The sequence below is a fragment of the Scomber scombrus genome, chromosome 13, assembly GCF_963691925.1.
Source record: "Scomber scombrus chromosome 13, fScoSco1.1, whole genome shotgun sequence".
Taxonomy (NCBI): domain Eukaryota; kingdom Metazoa; phylum Chordata; class Actinopteri; order Scombriformes; family Scombridae; genus Scomber; species Scomber scombrus.
The window spans coordinates 27,300,022-27,312,022 of record NC_084982.1 but is presented as its reverse complement, the minus strand read 5'-3'; the positions used below and the strand labels follow the sequence as shown (position 1 = coordinate 27,312,022).

General features: G+C 37.8%; 1 protein-coding gene across 1 annotated transcript in view; it reads right to left on the bottom strand.

The window, feature by feature from the left end:
• Positions 1 to 1,341: 1,341 nt before the first annotated feature.
• clasp1a (cytoplasmic linker associated protein 1a) overlaps positions 1,342 to 12,001 on the bottom strand; it is a 119,745-nt gene continuing 109,085 nt past the window's right edge. Inside the window, exons 34-40 of the mRNA XM_062431453.1 lie at positions 11,591 to 11,837; positions 9,785 to 9,841; positions 7,881 to 8,071; positions 7,557 to 7,685; positions 5,711 to 5,917; positions 5,218 to 5,334; positions 1,342 to 4,118 (exon numbers count right to left, since the gene is read on the bottom strand). Coding sequence (XP_062287437.1) covers positions 4,032 to 4,118; positions 5,218 to 5,334; positions 5,711 to 5,917; positions 7,557 to 7,685; positions 7,881 to 8,071; positions 9,785 to 9,841; positions 11,591 to 11,837 — 1,035 coding nt within the window. The 3' untranslated portion in view covers positions 1,342 to 4,031. The remainder of the gene's footprint in view (positions 4,119 to 5,217; positions 5,335 to 5,710; positions 5,918 to 7,556; positions 7,686 to 7,880; positions 8,072 to 9,784; positions 9,842 to 11,590; positions 11,838 to 12,001) is intronic.

The window sequence follows — 12,001 nt, the reverse complement described above, 5'->3', positions numbered from 1 at the left end:
GAAAAAACAGGTTTATTATAAGAAAGATATTATACATATATATATTATTATATATTATTTGTACAGGGTTCCCACTCTTTTCTTGAAATCATTTTCTAGGACTTTTCCAGGACATTTTCAGCTGCTACAGTATGACAATTTATCACGCCATCACACTAGCGGGAGGTCCGGGGACAAGCACCGTCAGAAGAACATTTTGTACATTTTTCAAGTCAAATGCATCATTCTGGTTTCACTCTGAGAGCAACATTAAGAGATTATATCTAGATAGAAGCAGAGAAGCGCTGTGCCTTAATGTTGCCTATTGAAGACAGCTTGTGGTGGTGTGTGTGTGTATTTGTGTGTGTGTGTTTGTGTGTGTGTGTGTATTTTCACTGCATTGTTGTGTGTGCAGGGAAATATGATTATTTGCTTTGTTAGTCTTCTTGTACATGAGTGTTTTTGAATTCAGGTGACCGAAATAAATTAAACTAAACTAATCTTAAGAACAGACTATGGACTATTATGGAATAGTGTTACTGGTTCGGCCCACATGGGATCAAATTGGGCTTTATGCGTAACCCTCGAACTAAAATGAGATATGTGACACTCACAAAATATCTAAAAAAACTACCACTTCTAAACCATTTGCATTCCCTCAAAATGCAGAGAGAAGCAAAGGGAGGAGAAATAATACTCCAAAACAACTCAAGGTTTTCCAGGACATTTGACCTTTTCCTCTCATTTTCCTTGTGTTTTCCATAACTGGAAAAGTGGTCAATCATTTTCCAGGCTTTCCAGGTTTCCCCGTGCAGGTGGGAACCCTGTTTATAGGTTATTATGGAATGGTTTTACTGGTTCGGCCCACTTGACATCAAATTGGGCTTTATGCATAACCCTCGAACTATACTTTAAATCTTTAAATACTCCTAAAAGATCTAAAAACTTCCACACAAAAAAACAACAAACCAACCAGATCAACTCTTAAGTCTGTTTATTTCTAGAGCAAACAGTTTTACATTGTTGCAAATCTATCACAGGTGGATGTTAACAAAAAAAAAAAAAAAAAAAGAGCCTTCTGTACAGTTTATCATGAGGGAACAGAACAAAATAAAATAAGATCAAATAAAATAAAATATATAAATACAGGTATGAATATTACATGAGCGATTGAGGCAAAAAAAAAAAAAAGAAAAAAAAAAGAAAGACAGTGTGCTGTATAACATGCATAGTGAACAGTTTGCAAGGAATACCATCTTGTCTCTTATAAGACCAGCAGTGTGGTAACAGATGCTAGCGACCAGCAGTTTGGGTGATTTGTGAACCTTTTTTTTTTCCCCCTCCGTCGTCATGCCAACCACAGTTTTAGTTTTTTGCTGTATGCTATTGGTGCAGCAGCAGCCTTTAAAACTCGACTGATTTAAAAGGTCCGAAACTGTTCGAAGGAGAAAAAAAAGTCACGTACGAGTGCAGACGGGCGTATGACAACGTTTTCAGTACCATTACTTAAAATTTTATAGCATTTTTTAAGAAAAAAAAAAAACATAAAACAATGAAAACATTATGTAAAAAGAGCAAATTAACACACACACATGTAAATTTTGTACATTCATTTAACTTAAATAAGAAGAATTGGCCCGTTTTCTTGTAGTTTTTTCTGTTTGCAGTGGATTAACTCAATGAAATCACCAATGTCGCAATACGTACAGTAATTGTCTTTCACACTTCCAGGTCCACGAGAAAAAGCAGGAATTTCTTAACACTTCCTTTTTTATATGATGATTAGACGTTAGCAAAGTAAGAGTTTATTTTAAAAAAAGAAAAGCGTAATGAGTCAAGATCCCTTCTCTCTCGTCTCATTATAATAGAAATCAGATCAGACTCGTATCTCTTTAAGAAGAACCAGGGGTGAAAACTACAGAAATCAATCAGCTTCAAGAGAGAGAGATCGAGCATGAATCAAACACCTTTTAAAGCTTTTTTTGTTTGTTTTTTAAATTTTAACATCATTTGATACCTTTTAAACTAAACACTGAAATCAAACATTTGAGGTATGCATTTCCAGCTACCGGCTAAAATACACCTGGTCAGTAGTTGGTGCTCCTTTCTCTACCTTTTCTTTTCTTTTTTTTTGATCCACCTCCTCTTGATTGAAACCTTAAATCAGAGTAAATGAGTAATATGATGATGTTACAAGTGCACTTTTAAACAGCCGAAAAAAATCACCGGGCCCAGCTTCAATTCAATTCAATTCAAAGCAGCACAAAGTTGACTGTGTGTGTGTGTGTGTGTGTGTGTGTGTGTGTGTGTGTGTGTGTGTGTGTGTGTGCTGCAGAGGTTACATGCAAGCTACTTTGCTAACGTGCGGGGGGGAAAAAAGTAGTAGTGAGATAAGTCAACCTGTTCATCACTTTTCTTTTTTTTTTGGACATGGACAAAAAAAGAAAAAAAAAGAAAAAAGGTGTATGTACAAAAACCTTTTTTTTTAAAAAATTCATATCTGTGTTAATTATTTGCAGGTTATTGCAGAAGCTGTGTTGGTTGTTAATGTGAAGGTGGGAACTGAAGGAGATCAGAGGAGGAAACAACTAATACTGTATTTGCGTCGTCATCACAGGTCAAAGAAAACACTGCTGGGGTCCGTTTGTTGTTTTTTTTTCTTTTTCTTACAGATTCACATTTTTTTTCTTCTTCTTGAGAGCCAAGAGTTACAGTGCTGTACATCCCATTCACTCTCTGTGTCCCCTTAAATCAGGAGACATGAGCGTGTGTGTGTGTGTGTGTGTGTGTGTGAAGTGAATAAGGCCTGGTCATGTCTCTTTTTGTTGTTTTTTTTTCACCTGTCTCGGATCGTCTCTCTTTCTCTGTTTCTCTTTCCCAAAAAAATCCGAGCAGGGAAAAACATCTGCGGTTATTTACAACGTTAAAGGATTTCCTCTTGAGCCTCGCCGATGGCATCTTCTGAAAGCGTGAACGTTTTTTGAGCTCGATGCAAGATGGAAAGCTCAAGAGTGGAAAAAACTAAAATGATACAGGCAACACAACTTTTTATAGACTCGTCTGCTGATTTTTCTGATGAATTTTTAAGTCAGAAAAACTTTTACTTGTGCAGTTTAACAGCGATTTCATCTTCTGTACCTCAAACTTAAATATCTGCACGTACATTTTTAAGGATTGTCAATTTCTGAAGCTTGAGAAGTTATTTTAATTTCATGAAAGAGGGGGATTCAATTCATTATGTCTCTCAACTCTTAATTACAAATTAACATAAAAAAACAATGTAAAGGCTTCTCTGAGCCTGCGATTATGATCAATAAAATTTAAATATTAACTAAAAATTATAATTAAGTTCTTTTCTATTTTCTGTCATATTGTTCCCTTACACATATCTTTTTTTTCTTTTATAAATATTTGGTTTTTATGTTCCCCAAAAACAGAATTCATCCCCAAAACCTCTGGGCTTATTTATTACCATCACTGGGCCAGCCAAATGACATTTCTTCCCACATCTGGAGTCCATTTGACAGAAATTTCTTGCACCACATCGTTATTATTATAATTATTATTATTATTGTTATTATTATTATTGTTATTATTATTTCCTCAACTTTTTGATGCAGATATTTTTGCATGAATCTCAAACACGAACTCCTCATTCCACCAAACTGTGACGGCTGCAGGAGAATCTCTCGTTTATAAAGAGAGAGAGAGAGAAAAAAAAAGAGGCGCGAGGAAGAGAAAGTGCAATTCTTTCTTTCATGAAGCGATCCAAAAAAACTCTTAAATATGTCGAGTCTCTTCCCCCACCGCTCTAAAATCAATCCACAGTTACATTCAAAAAGGTTCCAGAGCCAAAAAAAGGCAGGCAGGGGAGGGAGGAAGAGGAGGAGGAGGAACGAAAAGAAAAGCGCAGTGGAGTTTGAGTTATGATGCAGAGGAAGGGAAGCTCAGAGATAGAGGAGTCTGAGAGGAGCGTCCTGGACAGCCGTCCAGCCGCAGGGGGGGTCGGGGGGAGGGGGGAGCGTCTCCCAAGGAAAAACACCTCCCCTCCATTAACTGTGAGAGGAGACGTCCGAGGAGCTGCTGCTATTGCTGTTGGTCGTCTGGGCTCGCTTGATGTAGAGGTTCAATAACTTCATCTGTAAACAAACAAACAACAACAAGACACAGTTAGCTTTTATTTTGATCTCTCAGGAAGAAGCTAAATATTCACTTCATCATGTACAAGCATCTTTTTTTGGTTGTGTTTCTATGAAAGAGTGATATATTCATACATAAAGTTGTTCTTGATGCTTCAAGTGTTTGGTTTGTGGAGGGAACATGATCCCACCTTCATCTCAAACCAACTGATGTTTAGCTGGAGCTGCTGCAGCATCAGAGCCTCAAACATCAATCCACTCACATTTCCTGAAGCAGATTTATTATTTAAAATGAAAAAGGATCCAAACTAACTGAATGTACCCTGAGTGGTGGCAGTGATAAGATGCTGAGGAAATGTGCTTCCAGCCAAAGAAACACAGAGGCACACTTTATGATATTGAAGGCAGATAATGCTCTTATGTCTGACAGGTGCTTTTTTTTTTTTTTTTTTTTGCCAAAATGATGAAGAAGCAACAAGTTATCTCTTCATTTCAAGCTCTCAAACTCTGTTAATGTCATTATAAGTGCAGAAGAGTTCAAAGGAAACACTGAAATATGACTATTTTATTCTAAATTATTATCTAATTACCAAACTCTCTATATTCTTTTATGCCATGATGTATGCTTAGGATAAATAATTAGGTATAAAATGCAAACATCCACCTGTTGCAGAGTGAGTCTGGCTGGATACTTATGACTATTTTGCCTTTCTAACACAACTGGACCTCATTACATAAGAAAAAACAATGCTTTCTTTTCTGACTACACACATCTACTCTATGTTTTTGAGAAATAGCTGCTGCATCAGCTGTCCAACAGATTGTACGTGAGTAACAGATTGTAAGTGAGGTGGTGGTGGTCCCTCCATTCAGGTGAACCTGACCCTCGGCACGCATTACGTAACTCAAGGACGAATGTCGTAGTGAAAGTAGGGCAAATATGACCCCGGCTCAAACCGGCCGAGAAATAACAACATGGGAAGATGATAAGACTCTGCGTCTGTTGAAGAGGTGCTGGTGACTGTGTGTGTGTGTGTGTACGTGTGTGTGTGGGTGTGGGTGTACATGCAGAGAGACACTTGCTGGCAGCGGTCCGTACCTTGCTGCCCGTGAGCTGTGCCAGGTGGGGTTTGAGGTCCTCTCCAATCACAGAGTAGATAGCCACCAGACAGAACACACTGGCCTTGCGAACGCTGCTCTCTGTGTTGTCATAGCCCTGCGGAGAGAGGAGGTAGCATCAGGCACCGGGCGTGCACGAGAACACGCACGCACACACACACACACCAGGGGTCGGCAGCAATGTGGGAGGAGTCGGCAAAGAGTGCAGAGTACACGCAAACATTTCCAGGGACAAATAAGGCAAATAATTCCCAGTGTCCAAATATGCACAATGTCCAAATAAGCAGACGAGAACATTTGGGATGTCTGCAATTACAAAATCACCTGCTCTCTTTTGCCAATTTTGTGTTGCTGTCAGAAATTTAAAAAAAATGGTTTTATTTTGGTAATTTAACCATATCTATAAAAAAATGTGCACATATAACAACTTAAATCAGTGTGTCTTTGCTGTGATTTTATTTACACTAACAGACCTGCAGGAGTCCTGGGATGATGTCTGGCAGCAGCTGCAGGAGAGAGTCCTTGGCGATGCGTTCAATGACTTTGGTTTGCATCTTGATGGCGGCCAGGTTGATGGGGTAATCGGCCGTCTGCACGATAGGGCAGAGCACCTTGATGCACTGCTCTGGGTGGATGGAGCCGGCCAGAGTGGACGCCGCCTCCTCAGCTGCACGAACCACCTAAAAGAGAACAAGAGACACATGTGCATTAAGATTTATGTGATATTATTATGTGTGAAAGGAATGAGTTAGAGTCAGAAAGCATGACATATACAATAAGTGGAATATGTTGTGCCTTCATGAATATTCCTTAGATTTGAGGAAAGTTAGAATTCATCCAGATTGAAGATGTACCAATTAACCTGAAAGGAAATCACCTTTTTCTGATCAAAGGGTTTATTTATTTTGGACCAGACTGATACTCTAAAGGTCTTTTTATGGCTCAACACACCTGCAGAAGACTGAAAATGATTGTTCTGGTTTCCCAAAAGCAAATAAATTGATAAGAAACTTAATTATCCAGGTACTGAGAAAATATTGATTTTTGATGTTTTTTGAAGTATTAGCCAAAAAGAAACAAAAAAACTTTCCTGCGTTTAAACACTGTTTATTTATCCCAATTGGTGAATTATTATTGATCTGGAGGTTTCATCTAAAAGCCTCAGTGTGTATTTAAGGTGTCAGCGTTTGATGTGTGTGTGTGTTTGTATGTGTGTGTGTGTGTGTGTGTGTTTGATGTGTGTGACGCACTCTCTGTACTATCCTGGTAGGAGGAGGATTTCTTTCAAAGTAACCCAGAATAAACCATCGTAACTTTATGTTCCTGAGCTCTGGGTCACATGTTGATTACTGTGTTCAGCTATTGTTACTGTTTTCATAATAATTGATCACTGATGAAGTATTCATTCAGTCATTGTTAGTATGGACTATGAAACTTTTATAACCTTTTTAACCTTCATGCTGTTTCATGTCTGAGGTATTCCATATGTAGACATGTGAGTGGTGCAACACATACTGTATGATACAAAACTTAAAAAGTTTTACATCATTTTAAAGTTTAATATGTCTGAAAGGTTTTTAACACAAATGTTGTGTTTAAGTTTATGAATCGATAGAGGATGATGTCACTTTATGTCTTAATACTAGATAGATAGATAGGTGGTCACTTTATTGATCCCAATGGGAAATAAAAAGACAATAAAAAGAGGTGTAAAAGTAATAAGCCAATAGATAGATAAATAAATAAACACACGTAATGTTTAAAAATAAATAACAATACTAAAATCTGTTATAAAAACAAATGATCTAGTAAAGTGCAAAATAAAAACCATTGTACTGGTTAAAGCTCAGTATAACTTTAGTCAGCTCTGTTTAAATCTGCATTAATCAATATTTTTATATAACTGATGAATCAAATGAATCTTTTTGATGTGATCAGTGAGGCTTGAAGTGATGAACACACACATACTGAGCTAAAAGAGGCTAAACTTTGCTCAAATTGAACTTCCAGCAGCAGCAGCTGCAGGAGCTGCAGCAGGTGTTTTTCTTTCTGTGAGAAAACTCTGATAATCCTCACTGTACGTTATCTGCCCGACACCAAACAGCAGACAGACAAACTCAGTGACCGGCTGGTGAATGTAGTGGAAGTTTTTTACAGCTAAAAGAGCAGCCAGGTACTTTTCTCAGGAGCTGGTGGAGACCAAAACAGAGCTAAAAGGGCGAAAAACATCCCAAACTAAAGAAATAAATAAAATACGCAGCTTTAAAATGCAGCAATGTATAAACGTAGTTCTCCAGTCTGTATGTGGGAGCTTTGTACCTCCTTGTGAGAGTCTTTGTGAGCCTCCAGGGTCTTCATGATGGTGAGCTCGGCGTAGTTTTTGAAGCGGGCCGGCTGGTTCCTTAAAATCTCCTTCAGCACGCGTAAGGCCAGAGCTCGGATGGTGTGCTGGTGGAGAAAGGAGCACGAGCAGTCAGGTAAGAGTAGAAATATCCTGCTATTTGATACTTGCATACTCATACTCTATCAGATTGAAGGGTTGGGGGGTGTGATAAGTATCTTCTGCACATTTATATTCATAAGATTTAACTGTATGATAATTATAAAACCTCAATAAAGGCACATAAACACACTCATACGTACATCTTTGTCACCCAGTGTCTCCAGCAGGAGGAGGAGGATAGTTTTAAAGTGTTCGTCCCACACGGCCAGGCTGTCTTCTCGTGTGATCTTCAGCAGCTCCACCAAGGCGCCTTTACGCTCCTCTGTACGCTCGTTGTGATTGGACAGTTCCTTAAGCAGGTCGGCCACCATGTCTGAGTGATCCTGTCCGACTGCTTTCAGACAGAAGACGAGAGCAACAAGTTAGACTTTAAAAAAACCACAACCCAATATTTATATTAGCATCTTCCATTCTTCGTGTAATCTGAGAGTTTTTAATTTTAGTTTTTAAAGAGTAATAGAAATGTAATTAAATTTAAAAATATGCAAATTTCACTTTGATTAGGGACCAATTCAATTTCAAGACTCAATATCAAATGACATGACATGCAAAAAGACATGCATTCTGTATGAGAAACATATCTCAGAATGCACGATAATGTTAAAAGCTAAGTATTTAACGAAGGTCTAAAGTTAAAGCCGGATATATTCCTTAATCCTCTGTGCTGTAGACCCTTTGATGTTGTCCAAAAACTATTAAAAACACATGTTGCTTCATCATGAAAACTATGGACACAGTATTTTATTGTAATTTCTTAGTAATGGCCTCCAAAGACTAATAACAGTGATCATGTTTCCAGTCTTAGGAGAGTAGTCCCTTGTATGGCGGACACTACTGAGCATGTGCAGAGCTTCATTAACTTGTGCTACAAACCACAACTTCTTGAGTTTGTACAACACTGTAAATCTCTCAAAGACCTTCAGTGAAAGAGGTTGTGATATGTAGTGCAAATAACTATTAAATATCTGTAAATAGAAACACATGCTCAGTGTCTGCCTTACAGCCTTACTACTGTCTGAGGACTGAAAATGTGATCACGAGTCATTTCTAAACAAACTACAGATCCCAATACTCATTATAATAAAGAAACATGTCACCCAGTGCACCAAAGTGGCTCATTGATATATTTTAAGTAGTTTTTGGACAACAATGGAAGTCCACAGCACAGAGTAATAAGATATATGAGGCTTCACATTCACACACAATACTTGTAAGTAGATTAGTTAATTGTTGGTTTGGTTCTGTACATGAGATTTATAGACAATAAGATGCCTTTAAATGTTAGATTTCTGAACAGTTTTGACATTAAAGGAATATCAATTTGTATATACAGTCGAAGGATAAAAATATGTGCAGCTTTCTCATGTGTAATGTACTTTTTCTTTCTTTCTTTTAATGGTTGTGTCATATCAGCAGCAACCATTTATCACTGTTTAACTAAAATCCTAAAAAAAATGCATCTTACAAAATATGATGAATAATTGAATAATCTGATGTCATAAATATACTCCTCTCTTGAAATATAGTGTAAATGGAGAGGAGTTGTGTATGTGTTTTACATTATTTTGTATTTTATGTGTTTTTGTTCTTTTTTTTCTTTCTTGCTACACTCATCATGTGTTTTTCTTGTATGAATATGTTTATATATAGTTATAAATGACCTGTGTGGACCCCCAATAGTAATAGCTAATGAGGATCCATTAATAACTAAACTAATATTGTGTTATAGGTGTCAGTGTGCAGTTTATACTATATATTCTATGCCATTATAATGATAAACTCACATTAGTCATTGTAACACATTGAAACATTGAGGTTGGAGTTAGAGTTGAGGATTCAGGTCAGAGGTGGAGTTTAGTAGAAAATGATAAAACAGTGACGGGACTTGAGAGAGTTGAGTGAATAATGCAAACACAGACGGAGGGTGAGTGGAGTGAAGGTAGAGTCAGTAAATCTGTTCAGTTTAGTTTTAATAAGTCTGTAAGGCGGAGGGAGGGGGGCTGGGGGGGGCAGGCGGGCGGAGGGGGGGGCGGGGCATCTTTACCAGGACCAAAGACCTTGGGGATCGTCATCTTGTTTTCACCACTTTCCTGACGTCGGCCTGGAGAGGAGGAGGAGGAGGAGGAGCGGGGGAGGCGTGGAGGAGGGATGAAGGTGGGGAGGTGGAAGTGGATGGGGGGGGGTAGATAGAGGGGTAACAGGAGACAGGAGGGGTGCAAAGGATGTGATGACAACAACAACTGATGCACAGGCTGGTTTGTGTTGTCAACTTGATTAATATAATGATCACAATGCAACATACTGGGCCTCTTATTCTTTATGTTGTTCTCAGTCTGTACTTGTTCTGTTCTTATTATCAGCTTGTCAATCAACTGTGAAGCACTTTGAACTACATTGATTGATTGATTGATTGATTGATTGATTGATTGATTGATTGATTGATTGATTGATTGATTGATTGATTGATTGATTGATTGGGCCTCATGTGGAAACAACAAGTTAACTCCAGATGTTAACTCCAGATATCTGCTCTTACCCAGCTGTGCTGAATGATAAATCCCACTTAATCTTAAATTGGAGGCGTGTGACTGATTGTTTGTTTGTTATTATCAGAAGTAATGAATCTAAACTCTAAATAAGGGCAGTTGTTGTGTTGTGTTGTGCTGTGTGCAAATACTCTGGCACATGTCCAGGAATCAGAGAGAAGCCACCCAAAAAAAAAGGCAGGAAGAAGAAGAAGTAGAACTTTAGCAGTAATGAAACTAACTTACTGTTAAATAAACTTAAACGTATTACAGTCCTAAATGAGATCAGTAGACCAATAGTATTTCTTAAACTCATAAATGTAACAATCCAATCATTATAATTACTCTGGAACATAATCTAACATTGGATTTTATGATATTCATGTCATGTTTTTTATGTTGCTCAAATTTAAAACTGATGTTTTTTTATTATCTTGTTATGAATGCTCTCGACTGCTTGTAAGAGAAAAATAAGAAAACACTGGTGAATCCCATTAATCAGTGTTTAATAAAACAATGAAATACAAATCTTATATATGACCGACAATCATAGGGGATTTGTTAGTGTGCGTCTTCCTGCATGAGGCTCAATACAGACTACAAATAATCTTCACCACATTTGTATCTGACAGAATATTTTAAGTCTCATTTTAAGAGCGGTAACCCTTCAGGACTCTTCATGTGTGCTGTCAGATCAACATGACATGATCTCACTACATGATGGACTGATGGTGGAGGACAGATGGACTGGCACAGTGATTTAAACACATGCACTATGTGGACATAAGCTCCCTTTCATTCCTGTCATCTTTTTACTTCTTGATCTTTTTACTTGTTCAAAACTGCAAAAGTTGACGAAATATAAGCTCTAAAAGCTCCAATTATGAAATATTGTGACAGAGTGCTGAGAATATACTGTAAAGATATTGAATATATGAATATTAACGAGTAGAAAATATGTCAATAATGTGTATGAGAGCATCTCAGTGGAGTTTTTCAGTAGTGTTTTAACATATTTTATTTTTTTTTTAATGAAGGTGCTTCTATATTGTATATAAGAAGTTATGTATAGTGCAACTAGAGCATCTGAGTGTCATTCTGTTCATTGTGTTTGAAGCCATCTGAAAAGTTACATTTGAATTAAATCACATATAAAATGTTGAATACTGTGTAACACATTTAAATTAAGCATTTAAATCATTAAAACCTCTTTTTTTCAGACCTAGAAAGCTTCTAAAACTCTAAATATACGTGATTAAAATATGATTTTGGTGCAGTATATTGTCATCTTTATATCATTTCTATCTAACAATAACTGAACTCACAGTCTCTGAACTGCTCCACGTCATCATCGAACACGGCTTCCTTCAGGGCGCTCTTATCGTAGCTGCAGATGGTTTCTCCGTAGCCGTAAGGAGCGAACTCTCGACCGCGCGGCCCTGTGAAGGAGCGTGCTGACGGCGTGTTGAGCAGCGAAGTCTTGTTGTCCAAGGCGGTGCGACCCCCTTCCACCACATCCAAACCCAGGCGGGCATCAGAGCCGGGAGACGACGCTACGCCTTCTCTACCGGCCTGTGAGACATCAGGAGAGGAGTGAAATGATTTAAAGCTATTTATTATTGTCTCTAAACTCTTTTTTACTCTCAGATGATTGTTCTTCAACTTATGGAGCTTCAAGTCATTATGATTCAAGGCAAAGTCTACATGACCACAGGGTGTCGCAAAATAATGAAAAT